Source organism: Serinus canaria, chromosome 3, assembly GCF_022539315.1.
Source record: "Serinus canaria isolate serCan28SL12 chromosome 3, serCan2020, whole genome shotgun sequence".
NCBI lineage: Eukaryota > Metazoa > Chordata > Aves > Passeriformes > Fringillidae > Serinus > Serinus canaria.
The window spans coordinates 18,058,014-18,084,692 of record NC_066316.1 but is presented as its reverse complement, the minus strand read 5'-3'; the positions used below and the strand labels follow the sequence as shown (position 1 = coordinate 18,084,692).

The 26,679-nt window shown below is 41.2% G+C and overlaps 1 protein-coding gene across 1 annotated transcript in view; it reads right to left on the bottom strand.

The window, feature by feature from the left end:
• AIDA (axin interactor, dorsalization associated) overlaps positions 1–26,679 on the bottom strand; it is a 47,956-nt gene that overhangs the window by 19,137 nt on the left and 2,140 nt on the right. The window contains exons 2-8 of the mRNA XM_009097028.3: positions 24,930–24,999; positions 18,479–18,532; positions 16,388–16,442; positions 10,916–10,979; positions 10,367–10,473; positions 5,832–5,954; positions 3,498–3,620 (exon numbers count right to left, since the gene is read on the bottom strand). Coding sequence (XP_009095276.1) covers positions 3,498–3,620; positions 5,832–5,954; positions 10,367–10,473; positions 10,916–10,979; positions 16,388–16,442; positions 18,479–18,532; positions 24,930–24,999 — 596 coding nt within the window. The remainder of the gene's footprint in view (positions 1–3,497; positions 3,621–5,831; positions 5,955–10,366; positions 10,474–10,915; positions 10,980–16,387; positions 16,443–18,478; positions 18,533–24,929; positions 25,000–26,679) is intronic.

The following is a 26,679-nucleotide window of genomic DNA, read 5'->3' as shown; positions in this document are numbered from 1 at the left end:
GAATCGGGGGGTATATATCGTTACTGCTCTCGTGACAACGGACCCCCCCCCTTCCCCAGCTCTGCCTCCTAGTGGGCAGAGCTGCACTTCCTCCTCCTCCGAGCCACTCATGGGAGCAACAACGGCGTGACTGTGAACCCATGAGACCTCCCAACCTGAGCTGATCACTTTTAATAAAGGCATTAAAAAGGAGAAAGATCTCCTGTCCTATTTATTTCAATTTCAGTACAGTTGTGTACTTTCATGTTGTTTATTTTGATGTTTAACTATTATATGACAAATTTTCAGTAACCTTTTTGTAATAATAGAGTTTAAATAAGTTAATCCTTGTTAAGATTGATTTTTGTTTAGTCTTGGTGATGTTAACTTTAAGTTCTTCTAGATATATTTATTAAGGTTAAGTTTTAGTAAAGTTTAAGTTTTGTTCAAGTATAACTGTTTGAGGTATAAGATATAATTCCTTTGCTATACAAGTGAATGGCATAAAGACTGAATGATTTTGTTGTTAAAATTTCCTCATTGAAATTACAAGATACAGCTATTTTGCTACAGAAATAAGAACAGGTTTTGCTATTTTATTTTTTAGGATTAACTGAAAGGGAGATTTTGGGGGTTCGCTTAAGTTAGCAATATGAATTAAGCATTTAAATTTTAGCTTGAAATATGATGTGTTAAATTTTATCCTTTTACTTAAGAAACCTCTGCCATGGTACTAAGGGCATAGGAAAATTTCTGAAGCTTCTTGTGATTAAGAACAATAGTGGGAGAAGACCAAGGAATGCAAGAAACCTAGATAAAGGAGCTCCTCTGTCTCCAAGCTGATCAAAATTGACAGACATACTCACATAAGCACCAAGGGACCACAGCGCATGCGCAGAGAAGAAAAGTTCAAAAGTTCAACCGTGAGTGTTATGAGTTAAAAAAGGGTTACCCATTTTTTAAAAAAAGGTTGTAAATTACAACTTTAACCAGTTCTGGCAGAGGAGAGTTCTTTGTTAGCTTCATGTTGTAATCACCTGTTAAAAGTCGGTCATTAACTCCCAATTGTTGAGAATTCCCCTTTTTGTCAGTACCACCATGCCTGCTGCCAGGTGGATGGCATCCTCCCCCCGGACGGGTGAAAGGAGGAGACATTGGAGTTGACATGCAAATAACCTCGGAGCCAGGATGCAACAGGGTAAACCCCTCACCAAACTCAGCAAATAAACGCCCAAAAACAACGAGGCAACCCAGAATTAAGAGATCAAAGTGATGTATGGACATAAGGAACAAAGTCCAGAGCCTGCAGAGACGCTGAGACCTTTTTTTTGCACCTCATAAAAGAAGTTGGCTGGACAGAGGACCTCAAATGTCAGAGCAGGAAATGAGGAATCTCCTGGTGCTCCCGTGAGGATAGAACCCCTAGCTCTGCCTGCCAACCGGTGGACAAAGCTGCACTTTTCCTCCTCCTCCTCCACGCCACTCCTGGAAGCAGCGGCGGCATTAGAGTGACCCGTCGATTCTTCCCACCTGAGCTGAGTTTTAATAAAGGTATTAAAAAGGAGAAAGATCTGCCCTATTTCAGTGAGGAAGACCATGGCCTTCAGCCTCATAGACCACCAAAGACCCCCACGAGACCACCGCTGTGAACAAGGCATGCTCAGAAGGGCATGGGTCCAATTACCATATGAGGCAAGGACAGGTGGGGCCAGGGGTTGAATATGCATGAAAAGGTTGTGCAATGTAATGTATATGGAACACCTTTGTGATTAAAGATGTGGCTCAGACCAGGGCTTGGGGCACAAACTTCTGGAGAGCTATCTCGCTTGTGCCGGGTGCTGACATACATACCCACTTTGTAACTACATCAGGTTGTGGAGTCTGTTTATTCTGCATATCACTTCAGTACTGAAGAATGATTCTCCATATTATGACTGTAATTAGTTATGAATTATTTAATGCTTTCTTTTATTTTTTTGCTTTAATATCATATATGTCTAGGAAAATATAACCTCAATTTCTTAAGACAATTTCTACTGATTTATTAAGTAACGCTGATTATGCTATTAATTTTTTGATGTGAATTAACTGACTTTTTATAACAAGCATTACTTTATTAATTTGCTATTTGTCTATGGTACCACTGACTAACGATAAATGAGAAAGCCAGCTACTTTACAAACCTTCGCTTATTGTTATATAGCTATTCATAAGACATATATCATTTTTCTAACTACTAAGAAGTTTCTAAAATATATTAAAAAGACTCTTCCAGTTAAGAGCCTGGACCCTGGCCAAGTCCTGGCCTTAACTAGTAGAGAAAATTTTCTGCACCAAAATTATATTCAAGTAATTTTGACTTAGCTAATTTGGACCAATAATAGCTAAACCTCCTTTTAAGGTGATCTTGGAAGTTTTACCCAGGAATGATTTTCCAAGCCCTCACTTTAAAAAATAAAGCTTGCCAATTACTACAGACTTTAAGTAATAGTACAATAGTAAAGAAATTTATAAGGCATTGTTTTAAATCACCATTCTATTTTTCATGTGCTACTAGTTGTATCTATAATCTGATTTATATTTACCTAGTATAAGTTTATTGTTATGTTACATATTGTTTTGCTTTTATGTTACCTTCATGTTCATAATCAGAAACACACATCTTATTAAAAAAAAAAATAGGGGTGAATATAGCTCCTCCAGAACTTTACACTAAAAAAATTTTTTTTTGAAAGCAAATAAAATCATATCAAATTGAATCCCATACCTTCCTGAAACACCTTTGGAACCCCAAGAATTAGAGTTCCTGGGTTCTGTAAAATTGGATTTTTGTGTTAATTTTAAATACATGGGAAGAAATCAGTCTAAAGCTTGGGATGTCTCTCCGTATCACTCCATGTATAAGAATCAAACCTTTTGGTACAATTACCCTTCTGGCAGCCTTTCTAAATCCAGTAATGCAGAATCATCAGGAAAGCTTTTAGTTTATAAGGATCAAGGCTGAGCCTTTTAGTGACTGGAGTTTTTAACTAAAATATTATTTTTAGGATAGGTATGTATTTGGTAATTTTTACAATAATTGTATTAATCGTTATACCTTTCAGTGTGTGCAGAGATTAATTAATAAGGCCATTAAAAGAGTATTTTTGGTCAAAAGGAAACATCTGTCTTTGGGGGGACACAAGACAGATGATGGACTTTGGACCTGGTTAATATAAGAGATTTGATAACAGAATGCCTTGGCAAAAGCAAACAGAACTTTGAAAATTAGACCTAGACTGCAAGAGAATGAAATCAAATGGGTTTACTGGAAAAAGATAATCCCATTAAACTCTGAAAGCAAGAGATGTTGCTATATGCATACGTTTGTGTACGTGATTTTAACCTTATCATTGTAGTACGCATTACTAATCTCTCTGAAATAGTATTTAAGCATTTGTATCCCACAATGAAATTGGATTCTGATCACCGAATCAGTCTTCCTCCTCTCTCTCCATTGCTGACATGGTACCACATACCTTTTGTTAGTCTTTCAATGTGCTTCTGAATCTCAATGTCCACATTAAAATGGATGTATGTGTCCTCCTTCCTCAAAGCCACAGGAGTATCCTGCACAGGAGTCAGATCTATCCCATTCAAATCTGCAGGAAAGAAACAGCATGAGAATGGCAGAAGTTTCTCAGACTTCAGGGTTCAGCTTTAAGAGATTTAAAAGTCTCTCCTAATCCTGCCACAAAAAATTAATCCACACCTGGATGTTTCTACAAAACCTAAAAAGGGGCAATCATACCCCTTCACAATCAGTTAATTTTCTTTTTGAGTGCAACACAAAAGCAGCTAAAGTTCTAGCAGTATTTCAGATAAAAAAATTGTAGTTATCCTTCTTTTTATTTTTAAGAGTGCATTTCTTTCTCCTGTCAGCAAAAGATTCCATTCCCTGTGCACAGAGGACTCCAGAAGAGCTCCAGCCCAAGTGGGATACTCACCAAAGACAGCCCTCTACACAGGGTCTGCAGGGCACAGCTGGCACAGCTCACACATCCTGTGTGTGCCCTGCTTTGTCCCTAGATACAACAAGCGTTATTACTCTTGGGTTTTCCACAGAGGCATAGTAGGGCTCTGGGTTGGACTCCAGCTCTCAGCACCAGCCCCTGGTTTTGCTGGCACAGCCAATATTTTTTCTCACTAAGCCTCTGCTGTTTCCAGGGGTATATTTGTCCTGTCTTTCCTCTCATTCCTGATCCCTTTCCCTCTGGCAGAGGAAGTTGCTAACGATGTGGCCAAGACTACAGGTATGGAGTGCACATGTTGTGCTTGGAGCTCAGGCTGAGGCCCTGGCCCTGGAGCACCAGTGATTCCCTTCATCCATGATATGGATGGCCGGGGATTGCCAATGCTGCATCAGGAACAAACCTCTCTCCAAACCTGCAGAAGAGCAGCTTGGTTTAAAACCAAGGAAATCAGCTACTAAGTGCCTTCAGACTCCTAACAGTCTGAAGAAAAAATGAGTCCTCAGAGTTTGCCTAACCAAAAATCTTGGGAAATTAAAGTATCAAAAGACACCATTAGCAGACTCATCCATAGCCTGCCCACACTCTCATTTTTTGATCCTATTTTCTACCGCATTACTTGGCAGCCACCACTTATAGGTGAATGAGTTTGGATACAGGGAGCGTCATATTAACAGAGACTTGTTGGGAAAGCAAGCCCAGCAATAGTCTCCTTTAGCTCCAGAAGGGAAATGAGAGCTACAGCAGCAGTTTTAGCAATGTACAATGAGACAAACACTTCAGTGGCAAGGAACAAGGAATGTTTGCTTTACAAGCCCTGGTATGTATTCAAGGGATATTTGATGTTGTGAACCTTCCTCCTGACAGAGGATGTCTGGTGGAAGAAGCACTGATCACACATCTCACAAGTCTTTCATCCTACATTTAGTATCCAATAGCACATCTCAAGAGGATACATACAAGATCATTATCACAATTAAAAATAACAAGAGGCTCAGCTACAGATTTTTACATGATAAACAAAAAAAATATCCTCTGCCTACATTTAAAGATTGTAAGGAGAACCTGAAGTAAAGCAGAACACAAGGCAGGGGCAAGCAGGTTTGACTACAGAGGCTTCCTGCTAAGTGCAAAACGGGCGATAGTGATACTCTCATTAGAAAGAGTATGAATATCAAAAATCTTAGCCTTAAAAGATACCAATTATGCTACCATCTGAAACAGAGAAATCCTCATGTTGCCTATCGTGGACTGACAGAGAGAGATGTTCTTCCAGATTTATGGAGCCTTCCACCCCATCAGGTTTTGGCTGAAGCATTTCACAAGCCAGGCTAACACATTTTTTATTTTATTTCATTTCACTTGCAAGCTTTGTTTCCCAGCTTCATACCTATCCCTCTAAACCTCAAGCCCTGGTAAGATTACATTTGTATTACTACAAAATTAGTTTAATGAGAGGGCAAGAATGGAGTCAGTGGGCTGTGGTTCCCCACCTCCAGAAAGCCCAGAGACAAATAAGTACGGGGAGTACACACAGTCCAAGCAGATCTGTACTTAGGAGTCCACTGCAGAAGCCATGATGGAGAAGTAGGGCAAAGTCACTCAGCTCTCAGCATAGACAAGCCACCCCTAAGTGTACAGAGAGAAGTGTATCCTGCAGATATTCACCTCCCAGTAGCTGTCAAATACAGAATTTTTCACCCTTGATTAAAGAAGAAGCCCTACATCTACAACAGAAGTGCCAACAAATGTTTTTTCAGCAGGCTGAAAAATCAATAGTGCCTTCAGAAAAAATGCACTCTCTCCAAAGCAGCACTGAGGAGTCAGAACAGAAATCATTACCCTTTACACTGACGGTGATGTAAGGATCAATGCACTGCCCAGCATCTTTCAGACCAATTTTCTCTATGGTGATGGTGAGTAACGTCATCCCGGGTTCAGATGGCAATCTGGGCAATAAAGTACCTGGAAAGAGTGAAGCATATTATTAACCCTTGGTGTCTTCTCAAAGCAGACGTCCCACTTGTCCGATCTTCTCTCATGGAAGATGCTGTTCTTAGGGCGTTGAAATTCCAAAGATTCCTATCCCAGTAGGACACACCACTATGGGAATGTCTATGCACAAACACACAAAGTCCTTTGACAGACTTTAAAGCCCCCCAGAAAAAACCCAGGACTGCCTCAAGTCAAATCAACTGATAAAAAACTAATGCCATAAAAATAGAGGGGAGCAGGGTTTAAAGTGTTATTCCGCAGAAAAACCATTAATGGAACTCACTTGATAGCATTTTTGAGGATTAAATTTGGGAGGCTGAATTCAATCTGCAGTTGCAGGAGGTTTAGACACTTGATCAGGAGTCCAACCCCACTGAACATGACTTGGCTTCACATTGAACATTTAGACTGGGAGATTAAGGAGGAAAATGACATTGTTGCAAATCACACAGAACATAAGGGAACCAGTAAATTGTTTCTTAAGTAAGTTCTACTGGCCTCTACTTAAAAGGGGGGGGGTGGAAAATGTAAGTGTTTGCATCCCCCAAGTTCCCTTCTGCCTAAAGGAAGGAGTACCCAGCTTTGCATTAAGAATATCTAGCATCAATACTTGGTGGTCAGTATAAATGAATCCTCCCAGTGTTGAGGAAGACATTGCAGCTGTCCAGACTGTTCAAACTCACTAAAAGTCATAATATTCTGTCATCAAACATGGAGTAGGTTACTTCATGCTGAATTTAGCAAAAACTGGCACACTTCAAGCCCCTCTCCCCTACTGGATAAACAAGCACGAGGATAGAAAGTACTCAGACTCATAAGCAAGTTTGAGTTACAATGTAATTATTTCCTTTCACAAGTCCAATACGGGTGTTTTCTAGACACAATTTTTTCCTCTCATCAGCTTGAGGAACTGTGGAACCACAAAGATTTTGTCTTATGAAAGACTGGCTTTGCAAGAGGGACCTTGCATACTGCTCTGAGAACTACAGGCTCAACTTCAGCAAGATTTCATAAGCATTCCTGCATCCAATCCCCCTCTCAGAATCATGTGCAAGACTTGAATTTCCATCTCTGATGCTGTGTGTTTCTGTATTTCCTGTCCTGAGGAGACTCAGGGCCTCCAAAGCACCGTGTCCACACATCTCAACACAGCACAGCAGAGCTCAGCCCAGTGTTCGAAGCAATGGGAAAGGCTACTGAGTGCAACGGGAGAAATGTTAGAGAGCAAACTTAGTAGAGAGCCCTCATTTCTGCAAAGCAGCTCATGCTCTCATATTTCTGTTTCTTTCCCAAAGGGATGTTCAAAAATAGAGTTCTTATTTCAATCTAAGTGAAGGAAGAAGCAAGCCTATCTTCTCTTTGGCACAAACCTTTGCTCCATCATATGTCAGTTGTCTCCTAAAAGCAGCATGGCACCCAAGAGCCAGGAATAACTGCAGCCTTCAGCTTTCCTGTCCATCACTCCATCCACTTGACAGAAAAATCACCTGAAAGATGCCTCAGCCTGGAATTTATTATAAAAATTCTGGCTTAAGAGAAATTATTCTGTTCTTGAAGAATGCTTTCCAGAATGTATGAAATTGCAATGGAGAGAAGGGTCAAAGTCACTTCCAGGAGACAAGAGAACAGTAGGACAGACAGTATCCAAGGAACACTATTTCCTTCCTGCCCTTAGCAGGAGGAACAGCCAAGCCAACAGTGGACTAGAGCAGCTGATTGTAACCTGCCTCACATGAGCCACAGCCCCAGGCAGGGCTATGCTGGAGCCTCTGCAGCCAGAGCAGGTAATAGTGCCCTCTCCGTGGCACAGCTTTCCTGGGCTGGGCACCACCCCCCTGTCAACCACCACAGCCTGGGCCCCTGAGCAGGCTTGCACTGAGGCCTTTCAGGATAAAGCTGCAGCCACACCAGACACAACCACAGGGCATCTGTGCCAGAGGGGGATGGGAGCATCTGCAAATGAAAATTTGTCGGAACTCAGGACATCCCTTTGGGAGTCCGGAGTTGCTGGGACCCTTGCCAGGGGGCTCAGAGACCCTGGCACACAGCCCAGAACACCAGTGGGTTTGATTACGAACCATGGAGCAAATTGCCACCTTTACATGAAGAGATGAAAGCCACAGCAGTTTAAATAGTGTAATAATAAAGTTATCACAGGGTGCAAATGTAGGTTTTGGGATTTTTAATATAGGGGATTTTGGGGACAAGATGGAGGGATTTGGGTGTGTCCAGCCTTCTTCTTCTCTACCTCCATCTTCAGTGGTGATGGGCACTTTTAGATTGGTTTAGAGTAGAAGCTCACTGTCTAACATAGGTGATAGGTATTGGAAAATAATTGTAAACACGTTATATGTAGTTTGTAGTATATAAAGATAACACCACCCTGGGGGCAGGCATAGTGCCTCTGACTGTCCTGATGAGAGGACCTCGGCTGGGCAGGAGGAAAAATTTTATAGATAAGATACAATAAACAACCTTGAGACCGAAAACTGAAGAGCTTCAATTCATCCTTTGAACATGCGGGCTGAAACAGAGACTTTTAACACAAGTCGGGGTAGCAAACCCTGCGGCCTTCTGACAAAAAGTATCCTCCTCCAAGTGGGTTTCAGGGACAGTAAGCCAGCCCAGCAGCCCACTGCCAGCAAGACACAGAGCATTCAGGCTCTCCACTCCCAAATACCAGTTCAGAGAAAGGGGAAAAAAGTGCTAAGTCTCCTGGTGAAATGGTCTATAGAAGAGCACAGCACTGGAATAAAGTCATATATAACCAGGAGAAAGGCAGGAAACCTTTGCTGTTAGAGGCAGCAAGCCATTGGTCAGTTCAGCTCCACACAGCACAGAAGTCTAACTACACAAATACTCTTTGTGTAAGATTTCCCATAAAATGTGTATTCTACTAAATAAAATCCAGCAACACCCACCCTTGGCTACAACATAACCCAGAACTCATTAATTAGTATAGGAGGATCTCTAAAGAGCTGTTTGAATCAACAAACATGACCTTTCTTTTTCTCCTTACTGAAGTCAAACGAAGTCCAACAGATAGGTGCCCAGTAGTGTGACTGTTACCAAAAATTGTGTTGTGAGGATTGGCAGTAAGAGCTGGATGAAGAAGACCACAGCTACATGAATGTGAGCACAGAAATTACTGTACATACTAAAAGGTTCTCATACCTTTGTTGGCTCCTGGGTTAGATGAATGGGGTAATGTGATAACAATGAAGTTATACATGGAGAAGACAAGACCATGGTCAATTAGACAGTACTGGATGGATTAAGGGCACATCAAAGCAAGGAGTGCAACACAACTCTGTCAGTTTCAGATAGGGAAATTCACTTTGCTCATAAGGCTCACCTCAGGGCTGCAAACTGCTTTTGTTTGAGTCTTCCTGTTGTACTTGGGACAGACAGAAGGCATCTCCATAAATGGATTTATCATGGTGAATAACAAGGATCAAGACAGCAAATGTTAGCCATCAATATCACAATACATTATAGCCTTTTTGGGAGCTTGGCATGAATAGCTGTAGACTGTGCATGTCCACATCAGGTCAGCCTGGAGGGACCATATTCAGCACTGTGCTTGGGATCACATCTGAATATCATCTGTTTTCTCCAGATATAAGTAATGCAACACCCCAGCTCTTTTGACCATTATTCCAGTACTGGTTTCTGTACTTGTTATCTCATTCCTGAAACACAAAGTTTGCCAGCTAGATCTGAAACTAGAAACTTGTTTCTTCTGCAAAGAAATTACACCAGGAACTAAAGGAACCAGGAACACTAAAGAACCTCTGATACAAAATTTAAATTGTCAAAACCTGAAGCTTCAGGAAGACCTTCTCTAGAATTTGTGGTTTCTACAAAGTACTTCCACATGGACAAGGACTTCAGCTATGAAAATCAATACCTCCTCTTTCTCTTCTCACAGCCTGGCTTCACTCTAAGCCACTGTCTCACGAAACAATGCAACACAAAAATAAGCAGCAATAACTTCTCACATCTCTAGAAAGATGTGCTGCTTCTTGCAGGAGAAACATTGCCACAACTTACATTTGAACACATTTGAAGTGCTTCACATAGTTAAAGCGCACTAGGGATGAAAATACCGAGTCTGAGTCAGGATTAAAGGCTAATTATTTGAGGTAGATGGTACCACCCTCACAGGTTCTCCATACAACTGTTTCACAGTAAGATACTGTTTGCTGGAAAAAAAATTCACTGGACACCCTTGTGGTTCTCCAGTACAGCATTAGGGTTTGTTTATATGAGCCTGTAGCTTCCCACTCAAACTTTTCAAATCACAGGTGGAAAAAGAAGCTTTTTAGAGTCAGAGTTCAGAGATGCTACAGAGGCTGGCATGGCAAGGCTAGAGCCCCTACCTGGAACTCTAGCAGAAAAAGAGTTTGGAGACCCTGCTCCAGCTCCTCCTTCCTCGTCATCCTCATCAAACTCCAAGTGTTCCTCTTCTCCGGGCGCTAAAATCTTCCTGTAAAACACAAGAAAGAAAAAAATGAGACCAACACTCAACCATCACCTTGTCAATTCACAAGCCAGCACCTGAGCATGGACAACACTCTTTAATGTCATTTCATACTTCTTAACTTCTACCTATACCTACAGACTTTGATAGAGATTGCAGGAGTTCAGACCAATGGAGAGCACAGAATCTAAAGCCAGGACATGATACTGGAAATTTCAGAGAGATGTAGGGATGTACCAAGTACCGATTTTACCAAAAGTATGGTCTTGATTTTTAGTGGTACCTAGACAAACAGAGTTTAAAAGGTCTTTTATTAACCAGTTTATACAAAGCAGTCAGGCAAGCAGATGGCTCTAGAAATGTGTTTTAGGTACATACCAAGCCCAGGCTGTATTCCCTTTCAGTACATATCTGTACATGAAGTGATATGCAAGAAGCTATCTCTTACCTGAGTGGGACGGGCTGAACATCAAAGGGGAACTCCTTATTGTAAGTGAGGATATTCTTTAAGACTGAAGAGAAGAGAAAAAATAAAAATCCATACTCATAAGCCAGCATTAATTCTACTACTTTGCACAGCTATGTCCATTCTGACAGCATCTTCACAGACTAATAATAATAATAAATTTCTTAAAATAATAAGATCATACAAAAAACACCCCTCTTCCCTCATATTTTAAACACCAGCACAGCTATGATCAAACCTATATCACTATAACATTCAGACAGGTGAATTGCAACTGCAGTACAAGATTACTACTACCACACCCACACAGACAGAGAAGATAAATGTGGCAATAACAAAAATCTTCATGAGAAAAAGCTACAGTCCCTGGGGCGAGGGTAGCAATCACTGGTGGCTATTGAGAGCAGGGTGGTGGCGTTACTGGCATCAGCTCCAAACCGACTGAGATCTCCAGAGCTGACACATGTGGGCGGACATTCAGGCAGCCACCATGGGAGACCAAGTGTGCTGCTAGCACAAATCTTAGGTGAGATTTTCTACTTCTTCAGTCATGTGTTTTGGGGTTCTTGTTTGGTGGTGGTGATGCCTTTGCTTGTTTGTGTTTTCTTTCTATCTGCCCTCATATGTCTGGGCAGATTGGTGAAATTCAGGACAGATAAAGTACAATATCGGGGCACCAAGCCCCAGAGACATCATCTGCACTTTCAGAATTTCATGCAGAATGGCTCTGCTGTTTATATTGGAAATTTACTCACATTTTAGCAATCCCAACTTTAGCTGCCATTTCCAAACACAACTACCAGTGAAAGATAAACTTCCAAAGATGTGTGAAAGAAATAAGCATTTCATGATGGCTAAAGGGCCTAAAAATTTACAAGAGGACACCTGCAGGGAGAGGCACCAGACAATGAATATCCCAGACTGGTAGGGGGAGCAGAGAGAAAAACCCCTGACTCTCCTCAGAGAGCTTCACTTCACCATAAGCACTCTCAGAGCAGAGGAATTCTTCCCTGAAGACTTCTGAATGAAAACAAAACTCTTTTCAAACAATGTTCAGATTACACAAATACCAAGAGGTACTTAAATACCAGTTATGCTTAAGAAGCCATTGCCAGGCCCCTCTGAGCACACTACAACTCAGCCAGTGTAGGACAGCTTCCCTGTCTGCCTTCACATTCCCATCACCCAGTCTGGGCTCCTACATTAGCTTACCAGACACCACCTGAATGCTCTAAGAATAAATTATTCCTCTGGGAAACTATAAAGAAACCAAAAAGTCTTTCCATTCTTTACTCATACTGATTTTTTTCTGATTTTTGTGCTACAACATGAGAGGGTAATCAGTGCCTAATCCCAGACAGTCACAATACATAAATACAGAGAAAGGTTTAAAGTGCCTTCAGTCAGAGGTCTGATGAGAGAATAAACTGATGCCATGTCTCTCTCTCCAAAGACTTCTGCTCTGAGGGACCAGTAATGCAGATCTCAACATGAATCTGAAGACTTACAGCCACTTCCCACCAGAAAAGCAGCTGACCAACAGCAGATAGTCATCTTTCAGTGCTGCTGAGGTTCAGGAAAAGAAGGGGATTTTTATTACTCTCAGAATTCCCCAGCTCTCAGAGAGATACATCACATCAGAAACAGAAAGTGAAACCACCCAAGGAGGAAAACCTCAGTGAAGTGAGATCTTTTACAGACAGTAGGCACATTAAACAGAAGAGACAGGCATCACAGTAGCTCTCCTCCCACTTTCTAAAGGTCCATAAGTGCTAGACTCCCCTCTTCTAGTAACCAGGTCCCCTTAAAAGCAAAAAAACCTTCCTCCTAATTCACTTCAGGCATCTATACAGAGCCCAAAAAGCTCTACTGACATGAGCCCAGGCAAGAGGCAAAGAGTTCTACAGCACATAAAATCGTGCCGCTGCTGCCAGAGGCTGAGCACCCCTGTCCTGCCAGGAACAAATGTGCTGAATGTTCAGCTCAGAAGCAAGACCTCCTGCCTTTTGCTGCACAAAGCTGTGACTCAAGTTTTTTAAGTGCTTTCAGTTCTTGTCTCACCACCAATAGCAAATAATTTTGCAAAGTTGTAACACAGCAATATAAGTCCTCCTTTAAAGATCAACAGGTCCACCGCACTCAGCCGGGTGAAATACTTACTCAAAGCCACTGAGAAAAAGCTAAGCAATAAAACTTTGAGGAAAAGTAAAATCCTCTTTGCATCTGCCATAAGTATGAGCTTCAGTTGATTCAAATAAAAATATCAGACCACAGGAAAAAAAATGAGGTTAATACGAACAGGAATCTCCCTTGTAATGCTGCGTAAGACATCCAAGCTTTAAAAGGTTGGTTTGGGCTTTTTTGGATCTCTGTTTCATTTTCAAAAACACAATTCACTTCTGGGAAAAAAAGTCCTTCCCCTCTGTAATGTTGCTGCTTGAGAACATGATTCCCAGAAAATTCTACACAAGTGCAACTAATGGGTAGATCACAGCATCACAGCCTCCATCTGTGCTGTATTTCCAACAGAAATCTTTTTAAAATAGGGTTCTGCAGGGTCTTGTTCAGAAGTTGCCTTTTCTTTGGACAGTGTCACTTTGATTTGCATAGAATCACAAAATCTCCTGAGCTGGAATGGACCCTCAAGGATCATCACAGCCCAGCTCCTGGCTTGCACAGAACACCCCAAGGATCACACCATGAACCTGAGAGCATTATCCCAACACTTCTTGAACTCTGTCAGGTGGGTGCTGTGACCACTTCCCTGGGGATCCTCTTCCAGTGCCCAACCACTCTCTGGGTGTAGCACCTTTTCCTGATCTTCAACCTAAACCTCCCCTGACAACTTCAGGCTATTCCCTCAGGTCCTGTCACGGTCACAGTGGAGCACATGTCAGTGCCTGCCCCTCCTCTGCCCCTCATGAGAGAGTTGTAACAGCACTGAGGTCTCCCCTCAGTCTCCTCCAGCCTGAACAGATCAAGTGACCACAGCCACTCCTCATAAGGCTACCCCTCGAGGCCCTTCACCATCCTCATAGTCTGATTTTATCAGCAGTTGGCTCTTTCCAACTGCAGTTGGCTTATGTTGATAATTTCAAGAGAAATTATCAACATAAGCCAGAAGATCAGGACACATTAACTTGGTAAAGACCACTGTCCATTTAGATTGTCTGTGACAGTGATTTTTTCTGATACCTGTACTTATTTTTTTTTAAATAAACAACATAAAATAATTCAGACACCAAGCTCCCCAGTACAGCCCAGTATCCACTTGTCTTATAATTATCACCCAGGCACAAGGGATGCCCCAGCCCATCCATTTGTAGTGTGCATTCTAAGACTGGTATAAGCTTCCACAAAGAAATGGATTTGAAATCCAGTGTGTTAACAATGACTTCACACAGTGCACACTCAAAAAAGCCATTTGTATGTATCGAACCTCCTGTAGCATTATTCCAGCACAAACTATTCAGTGACAAATCCTATAAACAAACAGAAGTAGCCAACTGCTTCACTTTCAAATCTGCATGAAATGCAAGCTCTAGTAGGAAAAGTTAGAACTCAACAGCACAAGATTAAGGGAAAACAAAAAAGTAATTCTAAGGGTCCTGGCTGTTATAACAACACCAAAACCATTCTGACAGCTTCAGGCACAAAAGTAATTAAAACAAGCCAAATGTGTTAATAGTTGTTTCATATGAATAGCTGTTTTGTTCCACCCTAATGGAATGGCTTGACCTAACAAAGGAATCACTCATTTACATTGCCAGCCCAGATTTTTTAGCTTTTTCTGGTGGGATGCAAAAGAAAATTGACAACATGTGAATTAAAACACTTCACAGTGGATTTTATGAAATGGCTGGTATTGGCCTGATTAAGATTTACTCTATTCAAGATATACTTTAAAACACGAAACAAAGGCACAATTCAGAAAGAAAGAGGCCAGAACCGTCCAAGTAAGACAGCAGCATTAGGAACATCAAGTTCAATTGTTGTTGTAGAAGTACCCGTTCTCCTCCAAGGAAAATAACTCAGTGTATTTGAAAACTGATGGCCACACACTCTTCCTCAGTTTTAATAAAGTTGCTTGTTGTATGAGTTGTGGGCTGAATGCACTTCACACTGCTGAGCAGTTTTTTTGACAGCTAAAAATCAGTTCTGTGATGGAGGGCAAAATAAACAACAGGACTGTTGCACCATAATTGAAATTTTGGACAAGATTCCCGTCTCTCTTCCATCATTTAGTCACTCACAGGGCATTGGCACAATGGAGTCTGAAATCCACAGTCATTCAATGATTACAACATTTAAAATTCTTTGTAAACAGAGAGGAGCAAAATCTACAGAGAAAAATCCCAAGTCAGAATTCAGAGGCCAGACACGCAACATGTAGTGTGAGGAAGACCGAATATTTCAACACACAGTTAAATCCTTTCCTGAGTTATGGTCTTCACCCATAAGACCCAGCAATTTTGTAACACACCTTCATTTTGCACTTTCAAGGAACAGTTTAAAAGGATTTGGACTCTATGTTTTGGTAGAGATACTAGGAAGCTTAGCTCAATGCTCCACTTCTTAACAAGCTCCCCTGTAGGATCCTGTGCAGAGAAGCTCAGCCCACTCATGAAGGGGAAACACTTGCCTGCCCATCATATTCATCCCCAATATGCTGCTCAATGTAACAATTGTGACATGAGCAAAATATAACCAACTTCAGTCAGCATGAAAGAAGTTCTTCCACATTTTCTGTTCCCTAAGAATTGCAGAAACATTAACATTCAGGATAATATTGCTTAGATGTGAAAGCTCTTATCATAAAGATGCTTTGAGAAGAAAGCAGCCAGCATTACAGAAAGGAAAATGAAGCAGATAAATAGATACTTCCTATATGAAAAAGTTATTTCTGGATTGACATTCCAGGATCAGCTGGAAAAAAATAACATCACACAAAACCCTTCAAAGACTGACTCACACCCTCACTTTGACTCTCATCTTCGCTGGTCTGGTACATTACAGTGGGAGGTGATAGGTGATTGGCTACCATGAGCACGAGTTAAATACTTTTAGAAGAAAAAAATAAATGTCATGCTGCAAGAATGAAGACCACAAAGTGGTGAAATACAGTTCAAATAAGAAATGTGCAGGTAAATTATACAATGTACTACTGATAGCTTAAAACACTATTTTGTGCAAAAATCAGCAGCGCCCAAACTGCTTATTTGAAAATGAAGATGAATATATTATCTGAAACATTTGGGTTACTGTACTTTTAAATTACTCACATTACATTCCTTAATACACATCAAGTTTTCTCTGTGTGGTAACAGACACTTGGAATAAGCACCTAAACCCAGCATCACTGTTGAACTGCAGTGTGGTTAGTCATATCCCTGCTGCTGTCATGTCCTCCCCTGTCATGATAAATGGCACTCAAAATACAAGGATGCCACTTACTTGGTTCCAACTTCTTCAGATCCTCAAGCTTAAACTCATCCTGCGACTGGGTGGACTAGGACAGTACAAAAAATAGAGTCAGATCTTCAGATACACCCTCCTCATCTCAGAATAAGATGCAAGGTGCTTCCTTGGAAGGAAGGAAGCACCTTGCATCTTATTCTTGAACAAAGGAAGCACCTTTGTTCAAGCACACCAAGTTACTACAAAGCTACATCCCCCCAGAAAATCTCCCCAACAAAAGGCAGGTTCACAGGTGAGGCAGAGACTACATCACTTCTCACTTATTAAGAACAAACTTATCCAATATTCCAAGCTCTACTGAAAAATAAATATTTTTAAACCAACTCGTTATAAATTTTTCCTTACTGCACACAGGAACATTCACATTTCAAGACATGTTTCCAACATTGTGATACTAGCAGAAATTACAGTACACAGGATGAGCTTGAAAAACTCAGCCAAGAACTCACTGAAAATAGAAGAGGAATTCCCATCTTTCTTTTCTCCGGCTCAGATGATGGTTTCATCCTCTGTCTGTGGCACATACATGTACACTTCTCAGTAGGCCTATCTAACTGACTAACTCAACAGAGAAGTTCTTAATTTTTAATTCTGAGGTAGCTCACCAACAGTTTGGTAAGATTAGTTTTTTCTGAGACAAGTGGCAGAGCTGGCATAAAAAGAAATAGAAATAAGAGGATTGACACTGGACATTCACTTCTGAGTGGATGGTCAGGTCTTACCTATTATGTTATTGCACCCTTGGCATCCCTTAAGATTGCCCATTGTTTTCAACATTTAAGGTCCAATGAGATTTTTTTTCTTGATTTTGTCCAAGAGTGAATACCTTCCCCAAGACTGTGTAAGGATATTAAAGCAGCTATGCCCTTAGTGTTAGGAGAGTGGGAAAAGGTGAGAACATTCACTAACTGCTTTAACCTCTGCTAAGAAACCATAGCCTCCCCAAAGTGAAGCAGGAAAGAAGTTCTTGTACCCTCTCAAAAGGTTACAAAATCCTTGACTTACTGCTGGGGAATCAACAGCAAGGAAAGGTGGTCTTGCATAACATACACCTCTCCAGCTTGGCAGGTTAGGACATGGCTGCAGCTTCTGCTGCTGCTCTCAGATGTGATCTGACCCACAAAACTATTCCATAGTGGAACATGCAGGCTCTCCTCAAAGTCACAGTGACTCCAAGCAAATGAAACATTCTTCAAACACCCCAGGATTAGATCAAAATAGAATGACAGGTAGAGGTAACCAAATAATTCTTCAAATTCTACACAGCCTAGAGACTAGTCAGCCCCCACCTCATGAGTCCAGCATGCTGTATCCCAGCCTTTCAGACAACTGAAGGCAGCACCTTGTCCAGCAACATGAAGTACTTGCTACTGGTGCTGGGAGTAACTTTGATGCAAAATTTGCCCATCATCGCTCTTTCTTGGCAAAGAGGTAATCCACTAACCCAGCCTTTGACTTATCCCTTCCCCATCCATGGTCTTTTGGAAATTTCTGTCATTTGTTTTTTTGTTTTGGGGATAAGCATGTGCTGAGAAAAAATGATATCCAGTCCCATGACATCTACTTTCAGTCCAGAAAAAAAAACCCAAAGAGTAATTTACAAATTATTGTTTTCCCACATTTTCCTAGAGCACTGCCAGTTTTCATGACTGCTAAAAAGTAACTTTTATTCTACACACACATTCTTCTTTGTGGTCTATTATGATTGTGAAGCAGCTGAATCAGTCTAAGGGTCATTCTGGTGATCTTTTTAACATTGCACACAGGAAGAGAAACAAAACAGTTCAGAAGGGTGAAAATGAGGCAGAGAACCAAAGACCAACAGTTCAGAAGGGTGAAAATGAGGCAGAGAACCAATTCCTGTACAAGCACCAATACATGCTCATATAAGCACTTGTAGCCTTTCTTAAGGCAGTCACCTGGGCCATTATGACGACAGCCTGGAAATTCCAAATGTTCGCTCCATTTTCAGAAGTTTGGGTATTTCTGAAGACAGTGAACAAGTTTTAAAAAGCTCTACAGTTATTGCTGCTAAAGTATGAAGTCAGATAGGAAAAAGAGCTATACCTGTAAAGCTGCACTCCTCAGTTCCAAGCATGTTGCAATTTTAGCTATGGTTTTCTGAAATGGAAAAAAAAAAATTAGTATTGAAACTAGTATTTGTCCTCATTGACACTTTTAAAGAATGCAAACACAAACAGTTGGTTTTTGGTTTTTTTTTCCAAGGTTTCAGGTCTATTGTTCAGTACCAGACCACTGAGCATCAGAAGCTTTTTTTATAGGCAAGCAGGATTTACTGAAAGCACAATAGATGAAAGATATCTGCAACTTAACTCCCCTCCTACAGCCCAACAACACAGATGGAGGTCATTCACTCTGAAGAAACTGTAATAAAGCCTACCACATCCTATACTGTTTATAAACTCAACTGCTCTCAGGGGATAAGGGACTGAAAAAAAAAAAAATCCAAGCTAAGCAACCTGTTACCTCCTGAGAACCTGAGTTTTTTGTGCTGATTTACCCTTTTAGAAGCCAGGCCTACAGCTCCCAACCTCAGCAGACGAAGTCCACCCACATCAGACATTACAGCAGCCCAGTATCTCAGCCCTAAAAAAAACCACAGCCCACTCCTGTGGGTTTTGGTGGGAGAGGAAGTCTAAAGGTGGATCATTTCTCTAACTCTCTATTTTTGTGATTTTAAGAGATTTAAACTGTGAGCGAATCATGGAATATATGCCTGAATTCAAACTTGACAGCAATCTAAAATATCTGTGAGCAGAACTGTGAAGTAATTTCTCATTTTCATTTAAAACTTCAGAAGAGAGGGAAGGGCTTCAGAATAGCCCATTGCAAGGAGTCTTGCTTTGAAGACAATTTTAAGCTTTTATGTTTCACAAAGTAAGATTCTCCAGCAAGTCACATTTGTTTCTGTTACTACCAGCTGAAATGAGGACTTAAGACTCTCACGAGTGACACGAAGAGGACACAACTGCCCAGTGTATTTTTCCTGACCATCACAAGTTTTTTCATTGACTAAAACTTTTTGTGAAGAGAAATTCAGATGATGTGCAGAAATAAGTGCCAGATAGAAATTCAAAATATTCCATGGAACATTTATAGGGCAAGAAAACCAGCAACAATGAAGCTACAAAGAAAAGAGGTTTATTTTCAAATTATAATTCCCCCAGAAGGAAGAATAAAGTTGTAATACACACCTGCAATTCCTTCTCTCCTTTTAAATCAGGCAGTATAAAACCAGCTTCTCCACAAGCTGGATGCAAGGAGGGGAAAAGATTTCCAAGAGCATAATTCTAGCATCAAAGAACTTCAAGAGTATGGGCACCTGGCAATCTATGCAGTATCAGTCAAGTCCTAAAGAAGGGTTATGTTTCTTGGGCTCCAAGAGGCTGGTAACAGCAGATAAAAACTACACATGCTTTCAAAGGTGCGTCCCCCATCACCTGTTCTGGTTCTCCTCCAAAGTGGTGTCACAAATCCTTCTCAATCTGCTCCTAGACCCCCAGTAATTTCACCAAACTAAATGACTGCAGTTTCAGTTCACCTTAGGTCACACTGAAAGTTGAAAGAATTCAGGAATCATAAGGAGGTTACACATCAATACCTCAAGGGCAGAGCCAACAGCTGGAGTGTTCAAAAGCCTCGGGTATCTGATTTTCATCTGCCACCACAGGCTCATCAAAGTTTTTGAAGCCATTCCTCCCCAGCTGGCATCTCCCCTTAACATTGTTACAACATGGCACTAGGCCAGGCTTTTCATCTCCATAATTTTTTATTACTGTCCATTGTATGGCAGCCTTTCAAAACTTTAGTTCTTCTGAGCACCTTCCCAAAAAGCAGCAAGTGATGCCTATTAACACAGGACACATTGTTCAGTCAACAAACTTCCTCCTCCCCAAAATAAATTCTGCAATGCAACAGAGACCCATGACTGGATCTCCAGCACAGCTTGAAAAAACACAGGTAATTTGGATACAGAAAAGAGCACATAGAGTCCTGAATTCACTTTGAGACCCACACTGCATACGAGGTTGTTGTGGATTTGTTTACATGTACTGCCAGGCTGGGTGGGAGGACACCAAGCAGTACTGCAGAAGCAGATTCTTAGTCCCTAGAATGAGAACATGCTACAGCCATCTAATCAGCTGCAGTATAACAAAAGGAACCCCTTTTTCTATTTGTGAACATCTGGAAAAATATCTCTGCAAAGGTAGATTCTTAAAGAGGAAGGTGTGAAATAATGGGTAAAAGAAATGAGTCCACAGGTTCCCTAGGGAAGGGAGGGGAATCTCTGAGGTTTGACCACAGCTCCAGCATTTGCAAAAGTCCAGCTGTTCCAATGGTTTGAGTGTTGACTGCTGAGCAAGAAGCATGTCCATTCTTTGTGAGATCAAAACTCCTCCATTTGCATAACAGAAAGAGGGCTATGAGTTTGAAGGGTATCAGCATACAGCCTCCATGCTCCACCACAGAACCAGAACATGTAAACAGATTTTCACCTGGCTCTGCCCTTCCTGGTCTCTTATTAAGCCCACACCATAAATGAGGTCCAAGAAGCACTGCTCATCCCCTATCTCCTGTGTCAATACACCAGCAAATTCAACAACTCCACTACTCCCTATTCTGAAGATTCGTAACTGTGTGTTCCGAAAACTGCCTGAACTAGGAACTCGCTCACAGAACAAAGAGCGATACAAAATGTGTGTCCTCTGGCTCCTGGGAGCTGAAGAGCAATAATGGCTCTAGAAACAGATTAATTTAAGAGAGTTTGGGAGTCTTAAAATAGTAAAGAATAGTTTTTATATGGAATCTATTGAAATATGGCAAGCTCCCAGCAGGCATTATTCATAACTATTTCTTTAAGGGACCACACCCAACCCAAAAGTTAAAAATGCAGCTAAACACTGCTATCATTTTCAGCAGCAACTATCCCTGCTGCAAAGGCTCCTTTTTGCAGCAGGGAAAACATTCTGCATCTCATTAGAAAGACTGAAGCCATAATTAACTTAGCTAGTTAAATATAGTTTAGATTCAGTTTTATGTAAAGTCATGATTAGAATGGGGAAAAGTCAGTTGATCTTGTAGTCAAGGTTTCTTCAGAGGAGTTGTGTGAGTAAGGACTGTGCTAACTGTAATGCAGGCAAAGATGTTTGCACAAACACAGAGCCAGAGCAGAGCTTGGCTTTAACCAGAGTTAAGACTGTTAGAAGACCAGTAGTTTAATGAATCATGCTAAGACTGTTCAACGGCGCTTGTATTTCAGCAAGTTAACATGGCTTCAGAAGCAGGATTTTGTAACACTGATGAAAACTCAGCCTAACACTGAAACAGTTACACAAGAAGCAACAACTGTGGCTGGAAGAGGGCTTTAAACGTCACATTTATTGCACAGAGAACTGGGTGAGAGTAACGGTACCTGAAGGCAAGCTGACAGACATAGCCAAACCTAACTGGAACGATTCCTATCACAAAACACAGTGGTTGATCATGAATGAAGACGGGATTTTTAGAGAATGGAGGTAAAACAGTGAACAGCAGTATTCAAAATGGTAAGACTGAGGTAAATTCACCAGGAGCTGTATCTCTTAGTATTCCACACATGCTGCCTCTAAGTGATAAAACTGTGGCACAGCCACTTTATAGCTGTTGAAGGGAGACAAAACACAATGATTTGCTGTTTGCAGGATCTGCAGAGAAATGCTTCAATAAAATTCACGATCACTAACGAAGAGTCCAGCACTGTCAATTACCCAAGTTAAGACAGAGAACGAAAAATACAGAATTATGTCCAGCAATAGTTATAAGATGACAACCCATCACAATTTGAAAATACAGGAGTGAACAACAAAATCTGTAGTCTGCTCTTTCAAGACAAGTAGCATATAGTGTTTCAAAACTGATTCTTTAGGAGCAAAAATGGGAGATACAACTATTTAAAAGCCTAAATTCTTACCATAAACAATACATGTATTAGAAGATAAATGATAACTGGTTCACAGGATGACCAGGAAAGAAACTGGTGGTATCTGTCAAGTGTTCTTAGATTAACAGATTATATGATTACATTAGCAAGTAACACACCTGTGATGCATGAAATAAACCCAAATGTGGTAAAAGTTCATAGGATTTGAACCTAGTCTTGTCCTTTCCCTGCACCTGTAAAGAAAGTAGCATCCCCTTGCTACAGAGGAATCACTGCTGAAACCCATCTTCCCCACAGAGTAGGTCAAGTATGAAACGACGGCCTCACAACAATTCTCAGCAGTATTTATGGTCCTTTGGAAAGCAGCTAACTTAAAATCTACCAAAAAAACTGCACTGAGGGTAGATCAAGCAACTAGAAATAATCATAATCAGCTTCATGGCCTTTCAATCTACAAAATTCTGCACATAGCCTTGGCCAGTGACATCAGATAAGCAAACCCTAAAGGTTACAGACTCTTCCACAGTTAAAAAAAAAAAAAAGTGGCTCTCGTATAACATACAGAGCCTCAGAAAGCATGCTGGTGGGTGCACTGGCAGGAGAACAGTTGAGCAAAAGTTACTGATTTGTAGCTGATTTTTAGAAGGTCAGGGGGAAAGAAGATCAAACTGCCTACAAACCCAGTATGCACCAAGCCCTCTAGCCACATGCCATGTGAATGATATTAGTGATGACAGTAATTAGTCATACTGACTAGATGATATACTGGACAAGCTCCTGCAGAAATAGGGAAGACAAGCACATCAAGGAGCTTTACATCAGAGATTTTGCTGTGCAGAGTTTAAAGTGCTTTTTTTAAGCAACAGCAAAACTCCACTCACAATTTTTTTTTTTTTTTTTTTTTTTTTTGTGACTATCATTCCTCAGGGTAGAGGAGATAAAGTGTTCTTTCAACAAAATGTTGGGGAATTGGTTTGTGCACGTGGCTAATGAAACAGGCACTGCTATTTGATAAACAGACTCAAAGATTCAGTGCATCAGCCATGTCATGATCGGCAAAAACCAACAAGTGATAGAAATGCCATCCTCTTTTATAAATTATTTCAGCTTTAGAAAAGGGGATCACTCTGCTAGGATGTAAAACCACCAGCCATTACTTTTTTCTTTTCAGAAGACTGCTGCCTTAAGACATGACAGCACTTGTGCATGAAACATCTGCGGTCAGTTATCTCCACTTCCTGAACCCCCCAGGCCTTCCCTCATGGCTGACCTCATTCACTTCCACAATCTGGTTCAAGGTCCTTTTCATAAGACTCAGGGAACATCTGGAGGCAAAGCCCTGTGTGGTTCTGGTTCCCATACTCATAGGAGATGATGTCTCCAGAAGTGAGATTAACAGCTTCACCTTCATGAAGTTACTACTTTTTCAAAAGTCTTCACAGAGGGGAAACACACAGTAAAGATGACTCTAGGTGAGAATGATGGTGAAGGCTACCAGCAAGGGAGGGAGAGCAGAAGCATTCAAGGAATAAACAGCAGTCCAACATTAACAAGGCTCTCATGGCTTACAAATCAGGAAAAGTGGACCAAATTCTTCTCCAAAATTATGGCTCCGTTTAAGGCAATCATGAGCTTTATCATCTTTGCAGAAGGTAAGCAGAACATGGAAGACCAGATCTTTGCTTTTCATATTGGTACACATAGAGGAAACAGCGACAAACCTCTCTCAGAGTCTATGTAAGGTGCATTTCTTTGAGCTTCTTTACACACATCAAGTTCTTCTCGAATTTCTGTAGCCAGCACTTGTTTTCAGGACTTACATTCCTAAGCACAGCTTCCATTGCTCTTGCATCCTATTCCCATTGGTGAGACTCTGAGCTAGCAAATGTCAATTTTCAGGTAACAGCATTGCTCAAACAAGTGATTTTTTTTTAATCATGAAAATCTGAAAATATACGCCCGTAGTTTTTTATTCCTAAGAAAAACATGCCTTTATAGAAGACAAGGAAATTTAGTAGGGCCTCATATCTCAAAAGATTTTATTTTGCACTAAATGTTTGAGTGCATGAGTCCACTTAAATCCCATCACAGAACTGCAGTAGTATGTTGCTGAGACAAGAAAGTAATTTCAATATTCTGAAAGATTATAAACAACTAATATTCTAAGAGACTGGTAGGGAGTATTCTGCCAGGACTCTTCCCTGTCAGGTATTACATGTTAAGCTTTCATCCCCCTCACACACCTTCAATATCTGCAGTTCAAGATGTTTTGCATTCAGAACATAAATTGTGCTAATCTCGAATAAGTAGGTTATCAAACATTAATCAAAAAAAAAAAAAAAGAAATACCCAGTTTATGAAAGACACTGGCCAGCATGCCTGACATTCAATAGTGCAGCAGAGCATCCCTCACATCTAATGACAGCAACCATTTTAGCCACACTGGGCTCTGTTGCTGTTTGTGTATATTGAGGGAGGAAAAAAGGTCTCATAAGTCTCTGGCCTGCAAGATAAAAAAACATAATACACATCAACATCTGAGTCAAGCTCCTTGCCTGAGCAAACAGCAGTACTCACCTTTTGATCTTCTGTGAATTCCGAGTTGTTGTGCTGAGACTGTGCCTCTTTCTGGAGGTGCCTGGCTAATCTGGATTGGGGAAAAGAAAACTGTAAAGTGGGAACACAACACAAACACACACCCCCCAGCTCCAGAAAATGTGTCAGCCAAAAGGTTCACAGACTGCTGCTCCAAAGGTTTGGGCTGGTTTTGCTGTTGTGGTTTGGCTTTGTTTTTGTCTTTTGAAACAAAGTTTTCTATAGCCATGGTAGTTCATACTTAAGAAAAAACCACAGAAGGTGGACAAAGCATGCAACTACATTAGGCAGGAAAGACTACTGTGTCATGAAAGGAGAACAGGTAAGAGGGTCATTATAGCCAACAGCCCCTTTTACAAGTACTGACTTTTTTCCTCTCACAATCCCCTTCTTTTACAATAAGAAATCACAGACGCTGTGAAGACCCACTGTGGTGCAATCCCACGCACACTTCCCGGGAGAGGCTGAGGCAAGTGAGATGCCAGGGGGCTCAGGTGAGTGCACTCTAAATTATGGCACACACTCTCCCAGCACTGGAAGCCAGGCACAGGGCAGTTTGGCCTGGGCTGCTGGGGTGAATCCACTCACATTTGTGCCTGTCAGCATCACTGGTGGAGCACAAACCTCACACCTTGTCATCACCAAGACTGGAATACCAAGGGGTTTGGAAAGTAACAGTAAGCAAACAGCTTGAGAAAGCAAAAAGAAGCTGGAGGGAAGTGTTACAATTTCTGTCCTGGGAGGCAGAAGAACATTAAACAAGCAAAACCTCTGGGCAATTGTTGCCAATCCTTGTAAATAATTTTTTTTAGAAGCAGAGAGAGAGCGAGAACAGGGGTTGAGGGGAAACCCAGGGACATCACAATAGGCTTCCTCCTGGTACCTCACAAGTTTGCACTGTGAAAGGGACTCTGCTTCCCTCCACCACTACTGTGGGCATTGGCCCAGCGTAGGAGGGGTTTATAAAATATATACACCAAGATGCATCCAGCAGAACAGATTGTTGTCAAAGCCACAGGAACCAAAATCAGAATTCAATTTCTTTGCTTTTCCTCAAAATCAGCTCTCAAAAAATGCCCATACTGATTGATGCCACTGTAGCTTTTAACTCTTACCAGGAAAAACACAACCAAACAGGATGAGGTAACTACACAACTAGGTGGTATTGTCCCACTTCAAAAATGGAGAAAGACTGGGGCTGAGAAAAGACAAAAAGCATAAACATACTTGAACCCAAAAGTACACTCCTTGCCTACTGCCCTGCCCTATGATACACAGGACACAGAGAAAGAGCATTGTAAAGTAATGATTTAAGAAAACACATTATCATAGCAGCAATATGCCACCCACAACAGGCAGCATCACAGCATCAACATTTCTGCAAGCATCACCAACAGAACCCTCTTTCCTTTTGTCACTAATACAAAAAAATCCACCCTAATCCAAATAAATTCATCTGGCATTCCTCTTGAAGCTCATTCCAAGTTAGATGAGACCAAGTTCCATGATGGGGACATTTAACAGGGAAGCCACTGCTGACAGTTCGAAGGGTTCCTGCATAAATAATCACCCAAATGACCGAGGGCCAATCTTTGTACCAAGCTTCTTGTACTTCTAGGGTTAACATGAAGACCTGAGCAGATAGACACAGGAGGTACATAATTTTGCTTTACATCAGCAGCCATCAGGACTCAGAATTTTTCCCAAATCCAAGCTTTCTCAGCATCAGCAA